This window comes from Nipponia nippon, unplaced genomic scaffold (assembly GCF_047370975.1).
Source record: "Nipponia nippon isolate SJK-2023a ecotype South Korea unplaced genomic scaffold, ASM4737097v1 scaffold_25, whole genome shotgun sequence".
NCBI classification, from domain to species: Eukaryota; Metazoa; Chordata; class Aves; order Pelecaniformes; family Threskiornithidae; genus Nipponia; species Nipponia nippon.
Window position 1 is genome coordinate 5,266,220 of NW_028262342.1, and position 22,425 is coordinate 5,288,644.

Genomic DNA, 22,425 nt, shown 5'->3' on the forward strand with positions numbered 1-22,425 from the left:
TACCGGCGGTGGCAGGTGGGCTCGGCGGGGCGGGACGGAGCGGCCCGGCGCGGGGCGGCGGCTGCGGGGGCACCGGGAGCCGGTGGCGAATCTGCCGGCAGCGCCGCGGCCCGCTCTGTCGCTCACAGCAGCTTGAGCGTGTGGGGCGTCCTCGCCCCCCTCCCCTCCCCGCGGGGAGAGTGGGCAGGGTCAGCCCGCCGTGATGGTTCGAACTAGCCAATGGGGCGCGGCGAGCCGCCCGCCGCGGCCAATGAGCGGGGGAGGAGGTGGTGCCAGCGGGGTAGGCTGCACCGCCCCCCGCTCGCATCCTCTCGGCGGTGCGAACGCGACCATTTTGCGGGGGGGATCGGCGAGCGGCGGCGACCGCAGCGGCGGCGGAGCGGTGACCGGGGGCGGGAGGGGCCGCGCGGCCCACGCAGAGCAGCGGGCGTCTCCCGCGGCGGGGCGCGGGCCGGCGGCGGCAGCAGCGCCTGAGGGGGAAGAGGCGGCTCCGGAGGCGCGGCCTGAGGCGCTGGGCCCAGGGCTCCCGCTCGCTCCGGGGAGGGGACGGGCGACGCCGAGCCCGCACCAGGCGACCGTTTTTTTTTTCCTCCTTCCCCTCAGCGCTGGGCGACGTCCCCCGGGCCGGGCCCGAGCAGCCGGGGAAAATGTCCAGGCCTGTCAGGTGAGTCCTTGGCGGAGCGCGGAGGCCCCGCTCCCGCCTCTCCTCCCACCCGCGGCGCCAGCGCTGCCTCCCTCCCTCCCTCCCTCCTCCCGGGCCCGGCCCCCGCCGGCGGCCCGGCGGTGTAGGCCCTCCCGCCCGCCCCGCAGCAGCAGGCCTCGCCGCAGGCCGTGCCCGGGGCAGGGGCAGCCCGAGGCGGGCCGGGCCCGGCCGAGGCGCGGAGGGGCGGGGAGGACAGGACGGTGCAGGCTCGCTGGAGGGCAGGCGTGCGGCCGGGCTCCCGCGGGGCGAGGGGCGGCTGCGTGGCCGTGGGGAGGGGGCAGGGAGGCCGCGCGGATGCAGCATGGGCCGTCTTCTGCTCTATCCCCCCCCGCCGCTTTTTTTTTTTTGCTTACAACTTTCTTTTTTTTTTTTTTTTTTTTTTAAATTTGCTGGCCTGGCGTGGGGTGATGTGCATCGCCCCGGGCTTGCTGGTGGAGCGGGGAGGCGGCAGCGCCTTTCGCTGCGCCCTTACGGGGGTGCAAAGGAGGAGGCCTTGGGAGAGGCTGCGTGCGGCCGTCCCACATTTTGTAACGGGAAAAAAAAGTGAATCTTTGCCATTCCTCGTGACCCACTTGGTGCAGGGCGGGCGGGCGAGAGGCGGTGTTGGCCAGCAGGCCTCTGTCGCAGCCCCCCCGCACCCCCTTGCAGGAGAGGGGGGAAGGGGGGGCAGAGCAGAGCACGCCGTGCGGGCTGGGGGAGGGGACGCGCATGCAATAACGCCGTGACCAGCGAGGGTCTGGAGGAGAGGGGCTGTGCATACAAGTTAAACCACGTTTAGGGGAGGAGTTCGGAGGAGCCGCCCCCTCTGGTGGGAACAGCACTGAACACACGCCCTTTTCCTCCTGCCCGGTAGCGAACTGCTCTCCCCGGGTCGGTTTCCTACTGGTGTTTCCCCCCTTTCCTCCCCCCCCCACCCCGAGAGGGCTGATTTTAGGTCGTGGGGAGGAGGAAACCGTGGGCCATTTAGCTGAACGGGCTGTGCGCTCCCCAGCAGTATAGGAGGTACAGGAGGAGGTCGTGGTGTTTATGTCTTCAGTTAACCAGCGTTGGACCTGGAGTTGCAGGGGAATCTTAGCTACGTTGATGAATCGTGATCGCTTTGAAAATCCACGGCATAGAGAACTTGCCATGCATCTAGAAGTTTACTGAGGGGGGAGGAGTGTATTCTTTTTTATTTTTCTCTGGAAAGTACTTGGAGAGTGAACTTGTAATTTAAATTGTCTGTGTAGAAAAGGTAAGAGGTTTCATAAGGTACTGTTGGAATGCTCTGAAATTTTTTCATTCTCAAGATTCTTTAAGTAACTGGTTGTAGTTTTATTCCCAGTAAGCCTGATCTGGTGTGTGGATCCTAGGTATTTTGGATCTTTTTGGAATAATAAATATGAAATTAATTGAGGCTGTGAAACCTACATATATACATTTATAGGTGATAGCCTTCATATTTAAGTAATATCTCTAATACGTCACAGTTTAAAAAATAGATGGAAACTAGGACTACTTTGCTAAGTAGGGAGGACTGGCACAGTGATTAATGAAACAGTTGGGTTTTCATAGCTCTTTTTTTGACCAGTAGTGTATTCCTGCCTGCAAAGGTAAGGGTAAATAAAGCTCAAAGTTCCAGTCTTAGGGAATTGTCTCGGGTGCAAAAGGTGGATTAACAGGACTGGGTGTCCCCTGCTCTGAGGCATCAGGCTTTGGCCTTTTGCAAGGCAGGATGTTGGACTAGAGGGACTAGTGGTCTGATCCTGAATGACAGTGCCTGCGTTCTGGAATACCGTGGTGATGTGACTTTGCTGCTCACGGTGACGCTTCAGTGTATGTTCCACTGGTGATTTACTTGCCAGTACTGGAGTCTTGCTACAGGTAAGGGAAGTGTTGTACCTTTAAAAGTATAGCTTCTAAGGTTGCTGGTATTAAGTAACTTTGTAAGCAATCATTTCTAAAAAGTAATTTGAAAAAATCTGTAAAATCCTGCAGTGTTGTGAAAGATCTGACTTGTCTTATTACCCTCAGTTGACAGGCACTGGTCTACAGGAAAATGAAGTGCCGAAGTCCAGCAGGCCGTTAGTAGCAGAAAACCTTTTGGCACGTGTCAGGAATAGATCTGCAGTCCGCTATCTGGCTGTATTTAATAGCCCTTTCGGGGGGAAAAAGTAAATATTCAGTGGCTAGTACGTTATATTGCTCTACTTGGTAGTAACTGGAGAACTGTCCTAATAGATTTAAATCTAAAACTTTTAAAATTGTGTCACTTTTTTTTTTTCCTGAATATCTTAGCTTTGTGTTGGTAATAGGGAAGTCTGGTGAAAGGTTCCTCATCAGAATAAGATTTAGTGTTGGAAAGGTTTTCCTCTATTCAGTGGTCTTTGAATTAATTTATTACATCTGCTAGTTTCTAGGCAATATATACGCACCTAAAACAATGAACTTTATAAAATCCAACGAATATCCCCAGTTTCTACTCTACTTGTTGGTGGAAGACTGCCTTAAGACTGAGTCTGGCTATTGAAGTCAGTCTCTTAAAATTGTTGAGAAGTAGTTATGAAGTTCCAGTACTTACAGGCTTCATGTGCCTGGCACTCAGAGCCAAGGACTTTCTACACAATTAACCTTCTCCTGGGTGGATAGTGATGGTATCTGCACTATTGTTAGAAAATGGCAAGAAGTAAAAAGTAGAGGAACCTGCAGTTATTGAACCTCTGCATCTTGTGGCTAACTCTTCTGAAGTACTGCAAAGAGCATTTGGAGTTGGTGGTTACATTATTATGTCCCTATTTATTCTTGAATGCAAATGAAATAAACCATGTTGAGCTACTATTTTTAAATACAGCATCAATTCTTGTGTTTTAAGAAAGAATTTTTACTTTAAATTTGATGGAGCTTGCTTCTGCTTTTCCTCGCTCGTCACTTTCACTTGCTGGTACTCCTCTCCTGTAGGCACTGCAAAATGAAACAGTGCGTGCAGGTACGGAAATCACAGGGGTTTTTCGGTTGTTCATTTTCAGATTAAAGCCAGTTATGAATTGATCTATCTCAGTGCTTCAAGGCTTTACGTATTAGTTTTTCTTTATTGGCAACTCTTGAATCCCAGCCTTGCATTGACATTACAGTAGAAGGGTGGTCCTTTGAAATTTTAGTTGCAGGAAAAAAATGTATTTATTAAATATAACTTGTCTTGTTGCCAGTGTTGTACCTGGACAATGTAAAGTACAAATATTGTGATTCTGGAAAACTTCCATGGGGTAGCAGGAAAGCAACAGTTCGCTGGGGACTGGCATTTAACTTGAGTAATAATGTGTGGTGGTGTCCAGAGATAAGCTATAGACACTTTCCAGATAAGTAAAAAGATACGATCCTTGCTCCGAAAACTTTCAGTCTAAAGAGAAACAAAGAGCAAGGTAGAGGTACAATAAAAATCAAAATGCCAGGAACAACACAGGTTGCAGAACTGATTTGTGTGTGTTTGTGTTTTGGGGTTTGGTTTTTCCCCCCTGCTCTGCATCAGAGCATTTCTATATTGTATTTTTAAATCTTCTCAAATGTAGTTAGGTTCAAATGGAGGATGGGCACAAGACTGCTTAAACTGTTGCTGCATAAATCATTTAATTGTTTTATGGAGTTTCAAGTCATGTGTATCCCTAAAAATTCTGCAGATACCATGAGCAGTGCCTAGTCGTTTGGAGTTACACCAAGTCCAGACCCAAACAATGACCTCTGTAATTGGGAACCTCTAGTCGGTGAGTCTTGTCTGAGTACAGTTGTGCCAGTTTTTAAATAGACTAACACCATAGTGACGTGGTTTAGGTACATAACTGTCACTAGGCTTCGATGTTTCAACTTCTGATGCGTAATTGTAAGTGGATGTCTGTTCATTGAAGGCCTAAATCTAGCACTGCATATTTGTTTTGCGTGACTTTGAAAAGACCTATAAGAAATATTTCCTATCTATCTTTTTTCCTATCTATGTATAAAAAAGGCACCAAAGGGGTGCTTTTAATGGCAATATTTGTTGATAATGTGTTGACCTCAAAGTGGGACACCTTTACCAACTGGAATGAGAACCAGAAAGTGAAACTGACCACTCTGTGCCAGACCTGCACCACGCAGGTTCAGGTGAAGAAAGGTCCCTGACTTTTTTCACCAGTGCTTAGTTTGATGGTTGTATTGGTTAAATGCTGTAGTTGTTAAAACAAACAAACAAACAAACCTCAGTAACCATTTAATCTGTAATTCATTTTACTTGCCATATTGTATGAGAGGATAGATTGTGACTTCTGCTGGTAATCATTTGACCTAAACATTCCTCTTCAGTGCATGATGAGATCAGTTACTAGCTTTTTGAAGACTCCTCCTAGCATTGCTTTTCAGTAGTATATGTATTTTTTTAAACTTGGACTTTATCTGTGGATTTTAATGCCTGTGGAAATATCTGGGGATCTAAGCATTCCCTTTTAACAAAACAAAAGCTTTCTAACTGATTGTTAGTTTGTATTCTGACATGTTGACTTACAAAGACTGAGGGTTTAGGGACCTCAGTAGCTGAAGACACGGTATTACTATACAATCTTTATTCAGTTATACAGACATTTAGTGATCCTTTTAAATGTTAATATTGCTTTTCATAATTTCAACATTTCAGTTTGATAGGCCTTGAGTATGGGTTGTAAGAATTACTGAGTTCTTACTAAATTACTCAAGTATTACTTTGCTAAGTAAGTGCTTCCAACGTAATGTGCTGATGAGTTACTCTTTATTCCAGAAATATTGGACTGACAGCTGTTACTAAAAAATTAGGCTATCGGGACCTCTCTATGCCTTTTCTCCCCCAGTTCCTTCTCACATGCACTTTAAATGTTAAGTTGAATTACCAAGTAAGTTATCTTCAAATTTCAGTGCATATTTTAAACCAGATTGAACAATATCCATCCCAGATGTCTACTAGACTGTCTTTTTATGCTCAGTCTAACTGAATTTAACAAATAGTTTATTTTTATGTCTGGTTGCTTGCCTTAACATCTTGTAGTTTTTGCTAGTGGCAAAGAGATACTCTTCATTGACAACACCAGCAATATTTTTTTTCTGGCTCTTAACTCCAGTGAACTTATCTACCATGTTTTTATCACCTTGGTGTAATAAAAGATGCCGTCTCTCTTTGCAGACTCCTAGTTATTAAGCATTGCACATCAGCGCTGTTGACAGTTCTAAAGAAAAACATAAGTTGATCTGAATGGGGTGAATGGTGAGCATAGAGGGAGGAGAATGGCAGATGCAAGAGCAGTTTTTTTGATGTCTCTGCTGTTGTGAGCTTCCCTAGTTCTGTTGGGAAGACTTGAAAGTTTCTATCGTCAGTAATATCAGTGTAGATATTCCTTCTTTCCTCCACCCTCCTCCTTGCCCTGCAAAATAACATAAAGCAAGCCAAACAGTCTTCTCTCGTTTTCTTCTGCCAAAGTGGTATGGTTTGGTTTTTTTTTTTTGATACAAATATCACTACTCCTGTTCACCAGGTAATGAGAGCCTAGCAGGATTCACTTTCTAGCTGAAAACATAGGATACAGTGCTTAGAAAGAGGAAGGAGATAGATAATGTTTTCTGTTAATGTTTTATTTGACTGTCTCATGTTTTCACTACGTGATTTAATGTGGGTCTCTGACTGAAATAAGCAAGATGAAACTGTGTATGACCAGCTTACTGCAAGGGGGCAATATTGCAATTTTTATTTTGCTGGTTAGATAAGTGATGTTAGAAACCATTTTTTTTACAAAGCTGCTAGAACAGAGGATGTGGCAATCCTACTTTTTTTCCCTGTTTATGCTTTTAGACGGAAGAAAACCCTAATACCTGATACTTACACCAAATCAAACATCTTATTTAGTAACTATTGTTCTTCAGATGCTAACCAGAATAAAATTAGTGTTTTCAGATGTGAGATGGGTCAGGAGGCAATCTTCAGGAAGATTACCTGTTGGAACAGGCATTTGAGTCCCTGGACGGTGCACCATAACAAACCTTGCCAATAGTTGTATTCCTAAATTGGTATTTTACCATATTTGGACTGTGAGTGAGTGAGCAGTGCGCTGTAGCACGTTGCTGTTGTACTTTGTTCCACTCACGCGTACTCTGAAGCTTGGATGGGATTCAGCCTGTAGAAATCTAATGACTGGTCTTGCCTTCCTTTTGCTTGTTTGGTCTTTTTTGTTGAGGGGTTGGGGATTTTTTTTGGCGTTTTTTTTAAGAGGCTCGGTGTAGGGTTGAAATAAAATAATTATGCTCCTTCGTCTTTTGAAGGCTGCTGCTGTAAGCCATGTAGAGAGGTACATGTAGAGGAGGGCGACTTATAATTTATTTCAAATGGCTCAATGGCCAGAACGCAACAATGACTTTTGGGATATCTTTCAACTAAACAGTCTTCATCAGCAACGCATGATGTTGATGACAAAGTGCAGCTCAGTTATGAGAACGGACTGTGAAATTCAACAGTCGCGCTCTGCAGTGCAGGAGAGGGGAAGGGCAGTGTGGTTCGTGTGCTGGATGGGGCTTGTGTTGGCTTCTCTTTGCAGCGGTCCTCAAGTCTGCGATGCTGGGTAGGTCACTTAATCTATCGCTTGCCTGACTTCTCCAGCTGTAAAAGTGAGTTCACGTGATGATTGCTAGAAAATCAAGTTCATCATTGGCTTTGGGTCAAAGGGATTGTAAGAAGTGTGTGTGGAGGGGTCTCTGAATCTCTGGTGCCTTTTTCAGCTGTGCCTCCTCTTCCCATTGCATGTCAGCCCTAAGAGGTGGATGTTTGGAGTCTGAGTTTGGCTGAGGCGTTATCAGCTCGAACTCAAATATAATTCAGTTATGTAGCTGTCTCGGTTCCCTTCAGCAGCTGTATTACAGGGCAGTTCTGTCTCGTCAATACAGTAGTTGGGACAGGTGCTGAGAAAGTAGTCAGCAATTACTTATATTTCGGTTTTTCAGGTTTTGGTAAGTTAGAGAAACAGATCTAATTTTGTTGGCAAATGAGGCATTGGTGTCAGTAATAGCTGCTTGTGTAGTTAACTGATTTTGTCTGGAATTGGCCATTGCGTTTGCACTGTTAATGACGCCTCGTTACCTGCGCTACTTTCAGTTTGGTTAGAGAGCAGAGAAGGTGCTGATGAGGTGAAGACAGTATGGGTCCGTGCTCACTTGCTGTCCAAAAGCATAGCTTGGGTGAAATGCGTATCTTCTTCGTTGTTCTGCCTAGTGATGCAGTTAAGCATTGTAACAGCTCTCTTGCATCTTGTTAGAGCATCAAAGTAACTAATTGAGAAAGCTCCTAGAAGCCCCTGGTGAAAACTTAAAATGCTTTAAAAATAGGGATCATGTGGGAAAACAGAAATCTTGAGGGGAAAGGTGTGAGAGCAAGCATGATTACATAGAGCTGTGAGAAGCAGAAATTCAAAAAAGAGCAGTTAGGAAATGTTTATCTAATTCATGATAATATTTGTGGACTTGTTTTATACCTGGAATCCTAGTCTTAAATATCACAGCTTTGAGACAGGGTGTTAGGGGGAGCTCTGGCTTAAAGTTCAGGCTGATTCATTCTTTAAATGTGTCTTCAATCTCGGGGTGTAGATACTGCTTTAAAATAGTGCTTTCACTAGTATAGTTGTAATAATGATAGATGTATAGTTTTAATAATGAAAGAACCACGTAGCATAGGTTAAGACGGCTCTTCCTCACTGCAGTCGTGAGCCATAAGAGAGTGCTACCTATCAAAAAGCACTTTCAAATTCCGAGAATATAATCCAGGCTATGATAGTAGCTCCTTAAGAAAATGCTAGAGTATGCTGTGTGTTCCTATCTGACTTCAGAGGTATAGGTGGCTTATTTATGAGTTTTCTTGGGATGGTTTTGGGCTACAAATCCTGCACTGGAAGCAAGGATATGGAACGTTCTTGTTACTTGAAGAAAGCTTTTGTATCTCTGAGATTATGAATTGCTAATTTCCCCCCCTCCCCTGCTTTTTAACAGGAACAGGAAGGTGGTCGATTACTCCCAGTTTCAGGAATCAGATGATGCTGGTAAATGACTTTTTTCTTAACAATATAATATTCTTGGGCTAGAGCCGTTCATTTATTGCTTTGCATATTCATTGTTTTGCTTCTAGTCACATCTTTAACTTAAATTCTAAGGAGTTTCTGCTCTTCGGTCTCTGAACTGTTAATAAGTACTTGAAAATATAATGATTCTCATATGTTTTGTATTAAACAAACAATGGTGATAGAAATCTTATTATTTAATGCTTGTATTGTTGTAGTGCCTTGAGGCTGTTGGCAGCAACTGTCTTCTTCCTTGGTCTATGTTATGTTCTGTGGCAGAATCTCCCCGATGCCACTTTTTTCTACAGTAAAATATGTTTTCAATTTATTTTAGCGGACTCTAATTAATCCCGTAATGTCAGGCATTTTTGTGAATTGTATCTAAAAAAAAAAAAAATCTTTGTATGTTCTGTGTGAATTAGTGAAATATTTCTGGAAGCCATATGGAATATGTTTTGTTTCCTTAGAAAATAGACATACTGCTACTGTTTGCTAAGTGAGGTTGCACTGATAATTAATGGAAACAAATATGCATAATTCTTAATTGTAGTCCTGTTACTCATATTGTATAAGGGATTGTGTAATAGTTGTAAAAAGTTACACTGTAAACTACTATAGAATGACACACTTTTTCTCATCATAGGACAGTAAACAAGGTGTTTGCTGTTAAAAGCCTGTAGAAATATGTATGGATGTTAACTTCTAATAACTGTTTCTGACTAGCTGTAAAATTAAGATACTGTGTCCTCTTGAGAGGTTTTTTTGTATGTTTTCTAATACTCCTGTGTCAGACTTGATTGTACGCGGCATTTTTATTGTGCTGTTGGCAGCAGAAAAGGTAAATCACTAGTTTAAGACAGGACTTTGCTTTTATAAAGTTTTGTTTGAAGCTTTGTGATCTTTTTTTTTTTGAAGGGCTTCTTTTTGATGTGCATGAAATGGTCAGTTTAAGTTATAGCTGAGGAAGTCAGTTTGCTGGGAACTAGGAGTTTGATTCAAAACCATTTTGTACTGTCCCGTCCAGATGAAGATTATGGAAGAGATTCAGGTCCCCCATCCAAGAAAATCCGTTCGTCTCCCCGGGAGGCTAAAAATAAGAGGCGATCTGGGAAGAATTCTCAGGAGGACAGGTAAAAGAAGCACTGCATCTGTTACAAACATGTCTCCAAACCTTGTCCTGTATGTGGGGAGCAGTATCTTCTAAGAGGAATGATTGTAAGTGGAATTCAAGGTCTGCAGCGTAAGATAGAGAGCTCTTAATCGCAAAGCTTGCATAACCAGCTTGGACACTGAGGTGGTTCTTTCTTATTCGAGTAGACAGAGAAATTGCGTATCAAGTACTTGTCACTAGTACTTCGTTATTAAAATAGCTTTCCAGAGCTAGACAGTTGGAATGGGAAGGAATATGATCCGAGTTACAAAAATTGGCCACCAGTGCAATTACCCAGGTGAGTTAGTGGCAAGGTGCATTTCATTTTCCATGTTTTTTCGGTACGTTCAGAGCATTCCTGTGGTTAAAGATTAAATGGGACGGTACAGTGGCAGTTAGGAGTAGGGGCCATTTGTTAGTTTTGTGGTTCTTTGTTTCCCATTTCCTGTTTTTGTCTAATTTGGAAACAAAGTAACTTGGTTTGATAATTGAGCTGCTCCAGCAGTGTGAAAGGACTTAGTTCTCAGTGATGCCTTACTGAACAGTGAAAGTCTGTCCTGTAGAGTGAAGGTATCTTCCCTTTTACAGTAACTGTGGTCAGCAAATGACTGCCCTAAGAGCTATTAAGTCAATTGACTGCTTTCGTGACAGCTTCAGGGATGGAGATTCTGCCAGCTGGTTCTTATCCTGTAAGACCAAGGTGTCTCTTTGTTCTGTCGCACTGTTTGCTGGAATATAGGTAACTCCCAGCAGGTACGCGTAAGAGGCTTCCCCATCACGCTCCTGTTTGATAAGGTGAAAGCTGAATGTAGGCATGGGCATATTTGCATGGTCCACCTGCTGTTGTGAACTGAGCGGGAGAGACTATTTTCACGCTGGCAAATGCCTGTAACACCTGAAATCAAAGATTTAATGGGTATGACATGTAAAGAAATTGGGCTAGGCAGCTCCCAAAGCAACTAAATAGTTGACCTTGATGTCCTGTTAGCTTTGAGGGTTTTTAAGTACGTAAGAACACTTCTATGTGTATCAAAAACATTGCAGAGGGCTTGCATGTAAAACAAACTCAGGTATTTAAGTGATTGAAATCCACAGTTGTCTGTGTAAGACTGAAAACATATGGGCCTGAGGGGCTGTAATGTGACAATTTATCTAAACTGTTAGAGTCCTTGAGAAAAGTTGTGTGTCAGCTCCACCTGCCAAATTTGAGAGTAGCAAAGGTTTGATCTATTGTATTTCTTGACCTTGGCAAACTCTGCAGTTCAGCCATTCCTGAAGCATATGCTGTACACCGGTGGCCCTCAACAGGGTATGCACCATTCCTGTTTAAAACACTGGTTTGCTCTCTGGTTGGAGTGTGTGTTCTTACACGCTGGAAGGAAAACCCTCTCCGGACAGTGGTAATGCCTGATAGGGTTTGGATAAGAACAGAACATTGGTACCTGCCTGATAGGGATACCCTCTGAGGAGGACTGAAACCACTGGAAGGGAGTGGTGAAACTCCATCAGAGATGACATTATTTGGGAGCTTGTAGACCAAATATGTGCTAGTTAACGGCTACACGGCAATGTACACAGAGTGAAGGATTCCAGAGAAAACAATGACATAAAGACAAGTGATGACTATAAATCTATTGAGAATAAAACTTTATTCCATTTATAGACTCAGCCATGCATTAGCATATAAAACCTCAAAATTCTAACTGTAAAGTGGAAGACATCTGGATTATTGGTAGGTCTCAGAGTGAAGTGCATGATTGATCTCAACCTTACTATTTCCTGGTTGGTTCACTTGACTCCGAGTAAGTTTGTGATTCAGAGTTCGAATGTTATCTTTCCAACCATGATAACTACATACACAGCCGAGTAATCCTGAAGTGTAACATGGTAATGTCCAGGAAAAATGCATATTCCCAGCCTAGAGATCAGTTTGCTTTCTGAAAATGGATAATTTCTGTATAGCAGTGACAGAAATCAGAGTTAAAACAGCAGTCAGACCCTGTCTTTCTCTCATTTTCAGTGAGGATTCAGAAGAAAAAGATGTGAAGACTAAGAAAGACGATTCACACTCGGCAGGTAACTCACTACATTGTACTGATAGCGTATCTTCAAAATAAAGACCAGTTTGTAAGAGTTAATAGGAGCAGGATTGGGCATAGGAAAGAAATTGTTCCGAGTAGAGAAGCATGCTCTTATCTTAAGCCGGATGCTGCCTTTACTGCTGTTACTTCTGGCCCTGGTTTGGGATAACAGATACTTTTTGTGTAATGTGATGCTGCTATAAAGTTTTTCTTCACAGGTAGATAGATGTGTGTTAAACTCTTCCCTGTAGTTCTCATCCATATTTCAGAATGATACAAGAAACTTCATGCTCGTACCTTTTCCTTCCAGATGAAGATTTTGGCAGTGAAGATGATGACTTAGGAGCAGATGATGGCAAAGCTGACAGTGACTATGAGAGCTCTCAAAAAAGCAAAAAAGGAAAAAAGGCTAAACCAGAAAAGAATAAGAGAGCAGCCTCTAAATCCAGGAAAAGGCCTGCAGGTAAAAAAAATAAGGCTTGCTAGTCTTTGCAGAGAAAGATGCTGCACGTGGTCATTCTTGGGTGACTACAGAAACGTGCTTATTAGGTTGAATGTGACCGTGTTCTCCTCCCAGCTCAGTTATTCAATGAGTGTCCTGATTAACTTTCTTATGAATGGCTTGACCTTTGTCTTGCCCACATGCTGCCTCAGGGCAGTTAGGTGGTCTGTATTCTGTATCTTCATTATAACTTGGTGACTTTTGCTGCAGAGGACAGCGAGGACGAGAAAGAAGACCACAAAAATGTGCGTCAGCAACGACAGGCAGCATCCAAAGCAGCTTCTAAACAACGAGAGATGCTTATGGATGATGTGGGGAGCGAGGAGGAAGAGCAAGAGGATGATGAGGCACAATTCCAGGAGAGTGAGTAAATGAGATTGTAAAAAGTTAAAATCAATGTGACATGGGTATAGAACCAGCCATGAGTTCATGGGTCTGGCCAGACAGCAAAAGGAACAGAGTTTTTGACTGTGACAATGAAGTTGTCCTTCTCAGTAACTTACTTGATACTGCATATCTGTCCAACAGGCCAAGCTTACATTTTTCACATCTAGAATTTTTGTTTGAAGTTTGCAGCAAAGATACATGTCTTTACAGTAATCCTTTAGGGCTGCTTATAAAGTTCGTAATGCTTTTTGCTGCTTCTTGCTATCCCATTGGTTTTGAGGCATTGATGCTACTTTCAGGTGATGTAAAAGTACTTTATCATTGATGGATCAAAGTAGGACAGTAGCACAGAGAGAGGTGGGTTCAGCTGGTAATGAACTGGATGGAGTAAGTTCCTCAAATACTGAGTGTAAACATGATTTCAGAATGGAGTGAGAGTACCATTGAAAAGATCGCTTTACTTCCCCCTGTCAAGAGATTCTCTTTATTTTGAGGTGGGTTACTTATTAAGGAGATGGAGCATATTTTGAGGACCTCAAAACACTTGCCTGTTTCATCATACTAGTGCTTTATCCCTACCAGTGTGAAATCATTGCTATGCACATTTCTTAAGCACAGCAGACAGGTGGAAGCTCGTAAGCTCGCAGAGTCCTAGTTTCCTGTCTCTGCAGTTTAACTGGCAGATTTCTCAACTGTATCTTCTGCTCCCTTTCCTTTTTTCCAAAAAACTTAAATTTCTGTGTGCTTTCAGCAGATTCAGGAAGCGATGAAGATTTCCTCATGGAAGATGATGATGATAGTGACTATGGCAGTTCAAAAAAGAAAAATAAAAAGGTCTCCAAGAAATCCAAGCCAGAGAGGAAAGAAAAGAAAATGCCGAAGCCCAGGCTAAAGGCTACAGGTGAGTCTGCGCAAAGAAAGTTATGCGGTTTGCTTTAGAGGCTCGTATTTTCTTTTTCTGTTATAGAAGACGCAGTGGAAATCTTGGGGTCAGTAAGCATTCACGTATAGTGTTGAAGGGCTAATTCATGTAACTTGCCATGATTTAAAGCAGCACTATGAAATAGTAAGGTGGCTTTAATTCTTACTTAAGAGATTGAGTTAGTATCTATGTCTTGTTGGCAAAAACTGCGTAGATTGCAAAACCTTCCCTGCTGAGATGCTGCAGCCTGACTTGCTGAGTATCATAGCCAAATAATACAATTTGTGGCTTTGGGACTCACGGACTTCGTGATGTTTTCAGGGTGGAGGAAGGTGGAGAAATCTGAACCAAAGGAAAATGTGATGCATTTCTGCAGGAGGTCTAAAATCATAATAGCGACGTATGTACTGGCTTGACAAGAGGCTAGCTGTGTTAGTTTATGACGCCATATCCAGTAATTAGTCAGGACTGGCAATTGAATAGTTTTAAAAATCTTGTTAGCTAACTTTTCAGTTCAGCTTTGCTAATACGGAGTGCAAAAAACACCATGTGTGTGGTATGGTCAAAGCAAAATGAAACCTGCTATTGAAGTGTCTTGTAAATCCTGTTTGTGTAAAGCCATATGACTTTTTTGTCTTTGATCATAACTTTTACAAGCTTTTTCTTTTTTCAGTGACCCCCAGTCCAGTGAAAGGCAAAGGGAAGGCAGGCCGCCCCACAGCTTCCAAGGCAACAAAAGAAAAGACCCCATCCCCCAAAGAAGAGGATGAAGAGCCTGAAAGTCCCCCAGAAAAGAAAAAATCAGCCAGCCCTCCACCAGAGAAGTCAGGGGATGAGGGATCTGAAGATGAAGCACCCTCTGGTGAAGATTAAATGGCAGTTGAGGAAATCTTTGTTTAAAAAAAAAAAAAAGAAAAAAAAGAAAAAGGAAAAGAAAACATACTTAGGGGTAGAACACGGTTTTGGCTGTGGCTTGACTCATGGGCTTTGAATGCTGTCTTTACTTTCAGCTGTTTAATACAGTGTATCCTTTTTTTAATAAGAGGAAACCCTTATACAGTAATATTTTGAAGTCAATGTTCTCTGTTGGCCATTCCGTTCTCCCTCCCCCACCAAATCTGAAAGCCATTTGAGGCAAATTAACAGACCATTTAAATATATATTTTTTTCAAGGGATACTGCAGTTGTGAAGCAATAAGGTTTGAGACTGATACGTGGAAACCATACTTACAAATCGTTAAGTAGAATAGATTTCCCAGTGCTGGTAAGAGTTCTTTAAAACTATTATTCTGTATTTGAATATGTGGAAAAAATGAACCTATGCTTTAACAGACTTTTGTTGATACAAGTTCACTCTCAGAAAAAATGTAGTTCATATGAATTCCAATTGAGGAAGAGGAAACATGGGGAGAAAACCTGTGTTTCTTGGATTCAGGCATGTTTTTCATGGAAAGCAATCAAGAGACTTGTAGATGGTCCACTGTCTTTTATTTAGAAAAGACCCTCCAATTAGGTTGCGAGATCTTTTGTCTTTGCTGGATAGAATACTATTCTGCTTTAGGCAAATTGCAGTTCATTCTATACAAATTCAGATATACGACCTACAAGCTTCTCACATCCATTAACTCTATTTTGTTTCTTCCAAGGTTGGCTATAGATGGGCAGAATAGGGAAGAGAAATTGAAAACAGTTTTTAAAACTCTGGTTTCCATTTGGTATTGTGGAAAATGTCTTTCAATTTTTTCCAAGGAAAAAAATTAATTGATAGTAAAACTAAATTCTTTAGCTTTTGGGGCGAGGGATGTCCTTTTATAAATGTGAAGCAAAGGATTCCTGTAATGCTCTGGTCAGTCTCGGATCCCATGAGTCACGCTTAAGTGTTTCTCTTCTCTCCCTCCATCTGTCCTCAGAAAGGCTACGTAGTCATACCTCTCAGCCTCTCCAGCTACAGTGTTGGACAGCAGACTTCCATCGATAGTGAACATCTCCCCCGATCCCACTTCCATTTCTTCATCCTTCCATCCTATAGCGTGGGAGGCTTTGCTCCCACATCGACATGTCTGCTTCTAACTGTTGGTCATCGTTCTGCTCCCTAAGCCTAACAAGTGCTGAATAGGGAGCAGTGTTAAAGGATGAAGCTGGGATGAAGCGGAGTTTGGAAGCGGTGTAGTAGGGCTATCGTTTTATAATAAAAGCAGGATGTTCCTTTAAATGCGAGACACTTCAGATGCGTGTGGTGGCATTTTAATGTGTTTTTATCAAAGCAGCCATATCCTTTTTTAAACTTTAATTAAAATACACAAGCCTTGGTTTTCAAACCCTAATACAGAGGTTGCTGCCATGTTTTGTTGGTGGAAATATTGAAAACTGGACCTGCTGTTTTTCTTTCTTTTTTTTTTTTTCTTAAACCCTTTGTGCTTTCTGTATGTTGCTCACAGTTATAGCTGACAAGCTTTGCATCTCTTTTGTCACAGAAGTACACGTTTTGTAACCAGCCTCTCGAAGGTAACATAAGGCAGCTAATTAGTTGGATTTCTGGTGCACACGCTACCAGATTTTTAATCCTGTTTGGATTTTAGAGAGCTTTTAGATGTGATACACTAATATGACCAGGAAGGACACTTGGCTGAATGGCATAGGGAGCGTGAAGATGCTGAGCACAGTGTGGAGCCTAAAATGTGGAACGGAATATTAATATAACAGCCGAGTGATTGTCTTGTGTGATTCATAGCCATGGATTTTATTGAGGCTGGTAAATTACTTTACCTTGGCTTATAAAAATTTAAGTTCTCTAACATTCTTTACTATAATGAAACTACTGTTGCCGTTACAATAAAGATGATCAGTGTTTCCATTGTAAATCTTTTTTTAAAGTGGTTTAATTTTGCAGAACAGCTTAAGGCCGGAGGGAAGTATCAGTCTTGAAAAAGAAGCGAATGTAATCCCCTCTCCTCTCCCACACCTCTTCCCACCTTCCAGATCTCTGGGAGAGCAGAGTCTCTTGCATTCCCTCCACTCCTAGTCCAGTGCTTCTTGGGTAATACGGGAAAATAAATGGCCAAGTTTTAAAAAACATTTGGATTAAATCTGGGGGTAGCATACACTTTTGTGAATGTCTGGTCCACATAGTTCTTCCCCTTCAGTCCAGACTGATGCAAGCTTTCTTGTCTATTGGGTTCTTAGGGTTTTTTTGCTATTAAAATGTACAAGGATTACTTAAACATAGAATACCTCTGGCTGATCTGCTCAAACAGCTGTTTCTTTACCTGCTAGACCAGATTTTTTCTGACGAGTGTATTTTGTAAGTTCCACTTAAAAATACATTTTTGTGTTGTTTTTGGTTTTTTTTTTCCTAACACAGTTAACTGAAGGCTGTGAAAAATACCATTCTGTTGTTCTCAGTTCAGGTTTTGGACTGGATTATTTTATGCCTGGCATTTTTGGCCCTTTATCTTACAAAACTGTTCTGCTTTCTCATGTGTTCATCTCTAATGGCTGTTACAGGCTGCACGATGCTTATCTTTGAGTTTGTCACAACCCAAACACTATATAAATCCTGTACTACTTCTGGGATTTTGTAACTTTTTCTATATCTTACTGTTTTGCTGATTTGTGCAAACACTAAGCCCTAATGGTCTCTTGGTTACTCTATTAGAAATCCAGCAGTTTACATTTTTACAGATAGAAGAAAATTGTGAAGGTTACTATTTTTTTTTTTAGTACACAACATTTTTCAGTAGCAGCAGACTTAACATTTTTAAATGTCCTTTTAAATTACTTTGCATTAAGCATTCTGATTTCTTGAAGGAAAGCTGTAAAAATGCCTTTCTTTAGGAGCATGAATAGTTCTTCATGGAGCAGAAAGTTTCATTCACAGAAGAAAGCTTTGAAAAGATTGTCTTCTGTTACACAGCTGTAGTTTTGGAGCCTTTGCAGAGAGGTAAATGGATTTATTCCCAAATTCAGTTAATCCAGTGCCCTGCCCTGGTCTTACTCTTAAAATGGTAGTTCATCACTAACTTCCATTGTATATCCTTTCATATGTTCTGTTTCTGAATCCACACCACCACGTTCAGTTCTGCAGTTATATGCCAGTATTACTGCCTTTAACTGACGATCAGTAAAACTTTGCAACTTTAGTTGGAATTGCATACTAAAGATTATTTGCTTTGGTTTCTGTTTGATCAGCATGAGAAAGCCAAACGTGTCAAGCTAAATGGGTTTCAGAATGGATCGTGGGTGAGAGCGAGGCTTAGAAATGGGGCAGCCAAGAAGCTTTTAATTTTGTTGTTTTAACTTCGTCAAAGCAGAAGAGCGTGGGGAGAGAAGCAGCACACCTTGGGTGACTTCTGCTAGGGAACCTCACCGCCGCCAGGTAACGGTTCTGAGCGTGCTCAGCTCCTGTGCCACCGCTCGGCTGCATCCGCAGGTGATGGGCTGCCAGGGCAGTGGCAGAAGATGTGCTTGAATTCCTTTTTTCTTTTTTTCTTTTTTTTTTTTTTTTCTTCCCCTCTGCTGGTGATGGTCACAAAGGTACAATAGACACTGAGGCACCCAGGTTAAGGAGGGAGGGAAGTAAACTGTAACATGCTGGAAGCTTTTGAGCTGTAGAAACTGGTGCTTTGCTTTATGTAATTTGTTTGTGAAGTGTTTATTTTTATAACAGATCATATTGTTGAACACGTGGTTCTTAAAAACTACAAACTGATCCATGAGTTTAATATTTGAGAAGTGGATGTTCATCTGTTGGGGGAGGCAGGATATGGAAGTGTAAGCAGATGGATATTTAAAGGGACACTGTCACAAAATAGTTGCTGGCATATAGGATATGTTAGTTTGGGGGACTCACATCTATAAGTAGAAATTATATATTCTATATGTATATGATCAAAGAGAAAATTTTCCCTGAACTTTGAATATTTTCCTACAGTTTTGGGAGGTTTAAATACAAGTTCTGCTAATGAAGCTAGGAAGCAAAACTAACTGTTGTGTTCTTACTGTCCAAGATGACTTTTTGGGTTTTTTTAAAGTCCGATGAGGAACACCAGAGCTCTGAAAGATGACAGTGTCCTTTCGAGACCTCCCCAAACCAAGTGTATCCTCGTTTTAGACTTCCCACTTCAGTAGATGACTGGCATTTGAATGTCTTTTCATTGAACTCTTTCTATTAAAAAGAACACAAATATTTCGAAGTCTAGTCAGGTTCTCACGATGTGCTGACTCTGTGTATCGACCACTATAGGAGGTGACTCTCTAGACTGCCTGCCCCCTTCAGCCGCGGTGAATCGAGTGGGTCCATCGGTCTGAGCATGCTCAGTGTGACTGCAAACACCATTGTGCATATGCTTTGTATATTGGGGCAAGGGTTTTTTATATATATATTTTGGGAGGGGTAGTGGGTGGGATGGAGAAATACTCAATCAGCTTAAGCCAGAATAATGTGTGTAAAAGCCCCTGAAGTATTTTGTGTGTGAGTGCGCGGGTGTGAGTGCGCGCATGGGAGTGTCTGACATCTTATTCCCTTTGTGTTCTGAAGATTTGTGAGTTTTACTTTTTTTTTTTCCTGCAGAAGCAATTGTTACAAAAAATTGTAAATAAGAGCTACATAATTTTTGTTTAACCATGAACATCATGTCACAGCAAACCCTGAATAATCTCTTTGAAGGTAGAGGAGGAGACTCCAGGTAGGGCCTTGGGCCTTTGGCTATCAGCAAGGCATCATTATATGGTATGCAAGGACTATTTGTCTTGAGTATTTGCAATCCCCTGTTGAGCTTTTCTAAAAATCAGGCTCTTTGCAGTTCCCCTCCCCGTCCCATTTAATATATTTTTTTTTTTTTTTAATCTCGAGAGCAGACAGAAGAAGGGGCAGCTGCAAACAGCGTTCGGTGCTGCTGGCCCGTGGCCGGGGTGTGTGCAGGCGTGGCTGTCATCACTGGGCCCGATAGGGTTGGCGGCTCTTGCAATGCCTTGACAATACCGAGATCTACCGCATGGTACTAGGAGTTAAGTCTGAATGTAACATTAATGCTTTATTTAAAATAAAAACAACGCTTTTTTTTTTAAGGGGTTGAAGTGAACATGACTGTTGACCATGTTCGTGAATTTATAGATGCAACATACATTGGTAGAATTGTGTGATGGTCTTTTGTGCTACTTAATTTTACATATTCCAGTCTCTGTATGTACCTGCAAAGAAAGGAAAAAAAAAAAATAACAAAACCCTGCTTTGCTTTTATTGAAGGGTTCCCAGGACTGCATACCTGCTCCTGAGCTCTGTTTTAAGTATGTGTATCCTTCGCTTGTATTTTGTATTAAAAAAAAACCACAAGGAAAAAGAATCCTTTATTGTTCAGCATGTTGGAATTGTGTCCCCTCTTTTATTTTTCTCCTTTTGGAATATATTAAGCAACTCATTCTTCTGTATCTTTTATTTTCTTTTGTAAACTTTTTGGTTTTGTTTAAAAATGGCTTTATAAAAGGGCTTTTATAACCCATAAACATGACTTGTGTAATTTTTCTGCTATTTAAAGGTATTATTCTTCTGCGGTTGCTTTTTGTTTTGCGAATGTTAGCGAGGTGTAAAAACGCGTTCATCTTTCACGACGGCTGATAGTTTGGGGATTAATTCCTTTGCGGAGCTCGTGCTTTCTCTGGGGAGGATAGGCCAGGTTTTGGCCAGAGGAGTTCGGCCAGTATGACCTTCCCATTGCTACCTATGAGTTGAGGGGAAGATTTAAAGACTTAAGTCATGTTGGCCGTAAAGAACGCAATCCTTGGTTTCACAGGCTGTTCCACGAGAGAGTTGTGAGTTGAGGTGGTCAGGTTCAAAACCAATTACAAAAATCAGCGACGAGGAGAGACAAAGCCTTTTGCGCGTCACGCTCGCCTCCGTCGGCTTTCCCTCGGCGATCGATAGCCTTTCTGCTTTGCCATATACACCCCGGCAACGACAATACGTACACGGCCTGTTCTTTGTGGGTATCGTATGAGAGAGGACGCGGGTGTTCACCGGGAATGTGCGCTGAATCATCGTTAGCTGGTGCTCATTTCGAATGCAGATGAATTGGTGGAGGTCGCTTTCTCAACGCATTCTCCCGTGCACTTTGTGCTTTTAAGAAATGCATTGTAGCAGATTTCATCTAACTCCCCGCAGAACCGCGGCGCTCAGGCCGCGCCGTCGCCAGCTCCGCGGGTTTTACCAGCATTTGCTCCTTTTTGGGTTCCCCGCGCGCTCCCCTCCCCGTCGCCCCCGGCTCGCTCCGCGCTGCGCCGCCAGGGGGCGCCCCGGCACCCGCGGCCGCCGCGCTGCGGGCCGCCTGCGGCGGGGCCCCGGCGGCTGCGCCCAGCCAGCGCCAGCGCCGGGCGCGGGTCTTGCGCCGTTACCGGCGCGGTAAACCTCGGGTCTCGTCGTTACGTTGGCGTTTTGCTCGTGTGGGGGTCTGCGCCGAAAACTGAGGTTACGGTTCTTCAGCCTGAGCACTCGACAGCATTTGTTTCTAATGGGGTTTAGGATAAATCTTCTCAGATCCTAAGAGACCATTCGGTACAGCAAAACACTTACGCTTGTGACCTTATTGAGCCAGTGATTTTGGTATGTCTTGTACTCGCCCCAGTTTAGCAGCACGCTCAACAGTGGTCTCGGAGACATTTAGTGCTCGATGCAATTGGACAGAAGACTGGGTTGCCGTTGCCCCCAGCTGCAGCACAGGATGGCCAATGCATTTGTTTTCAGAGGTTGTTTTGGGTACTTTGTGAAGTGCCATCGCTGTTGCCCAGTGCAAAATCCCGTACGCTTATGGACGGCTGGAAGCTGGTGCCTGGCTGCAGATTCTGCTTCCCTACCCATTCTGCTTGGTTTATTCCATAGCGTGGTAAATTGAGATGATTGCGACATAGGCGTGTTTGGTGTCGGACAGCGATGCTCCAGGCTTCTGGAACGGAGAGGTTTAATAATGCAGCTTATGCCATTCCTCCCTTTTTTCTTTTGAAACGTACCAGACGATTAACTTTGGCGGGCATTTCTGCCTCACTACTACGGTATCTGCGGTTGTATGCTGCAGTCTTGACATAGGTTCTTTATCTGGAGCAGCTGTAGAGTTACCTTCAGGTACCGCTACGCTATTTCAGTTTTAGGACTGATTAGCCCTTAGCAGGTGGGGCACTGCTTTTGTCCCCACAAATAAACATTATTTAAGAAATGGTGCAAGACCAAGGATCTGTGAACTCTTTTTCAAGAGCTGCTGCTCTTCCCCACTGCCGCTACTCTTTGAACGTCCCGTTAGCATACGCAGCCTTTGGCTGCTTTTCTCCTCAGTATTGATGTTTTGAATCCAGCGTATTTACTGACCGCAGAGTCCTGTAGGCAGATGCCCTGCCAACACAAGTTAAAAGTTCCCATTGGCTTTGTAGTAGTATTTACAGGGAATTAATACCAGAAACAAATTATTTGGTTTTCCATTTAATGGATGTGCGTTGGAGAAGTGGACACACATAGGCTTTTGTTACTACAGCGAGCGCTGCCAAACCAGGGGGATAAGATTCCCTTGGCAAAGAATACTAGCTGTCAAGTTTTAATCTGATAGAATTTTGCCTTAGGAATATCCTGTTT

General features: G+C 43.0%; 1 protein-coding gene across 6 annotated transcripts; it reads left to right on the forward strand.

The window, feature by feature from the left end:
* Positions 1 to 297: 297 nt before the first annotated feature.
* On the forward strand, positions 298 to 20,340 carry NUCKS1 (nuclear casein kinase and cyclin dependent kinase substrate 1). Of its 6 annotated transcripts, none has more exons than XR_015705714.1 (9): positions 298 to 664; positions 8,705 to 8,754; positions 9,797 to 9,902; positions 11,943 to 11,998; positions 12,314 to 12,466; positions 12,716 to 12,868; positions 13,644 to 13,793; positions 14,488 to 19,542; positions 19,671 to 20,340. XR_015705714.1 is itself a non-coding variant. In XM_087762155.1 (8 exons), exons 1-8 carry the CDS (start codon positions 648 to 650, stop codon positions 14,685 to 14,687), a joined length of 885 nt encoding a protein of 294 aa, XP_087618281.1. In that variant the 5' UTR covers positions 298 to 647; the 3' UTR covers positions 14,688 to 20,340. The 6 variants fall into 6 exon arrangements, 3 of the variants coding, with proteins under 3 accessions (XP_087618281.1, XP_087618284.1, XP_087618283.1); XR_015705715.1 differs by having other exon boundaries at positions 14,488 to 18,189; XR_015705713.1 differs by having other exon boundaries at positions 14,488 to 17,754; positions 18,003 to 20,340.
* The last annotated feature ends 2,085 nt before the right edge of the window (positions 20,341 to 22,425 follow it).

Coding starts and splice junctions, on each gene's coding strand:
- NUCKS1 (XM_087762155.1), top strand. Junction 8,755..9,796: donor TCAGGAATCAGATGATGCTG/GTAAATGACTTT, acceptor TGTCCCGTCCAG/ATGAAGATTATGGAAGAGAT. Junction 12,869..13,643: donor TGAGGCACAATTCCAGGAGA/GTGAGTAAATGA, acceptor GTGTGCTTTCAG/CAGATTCAGGAAGCGATGAA.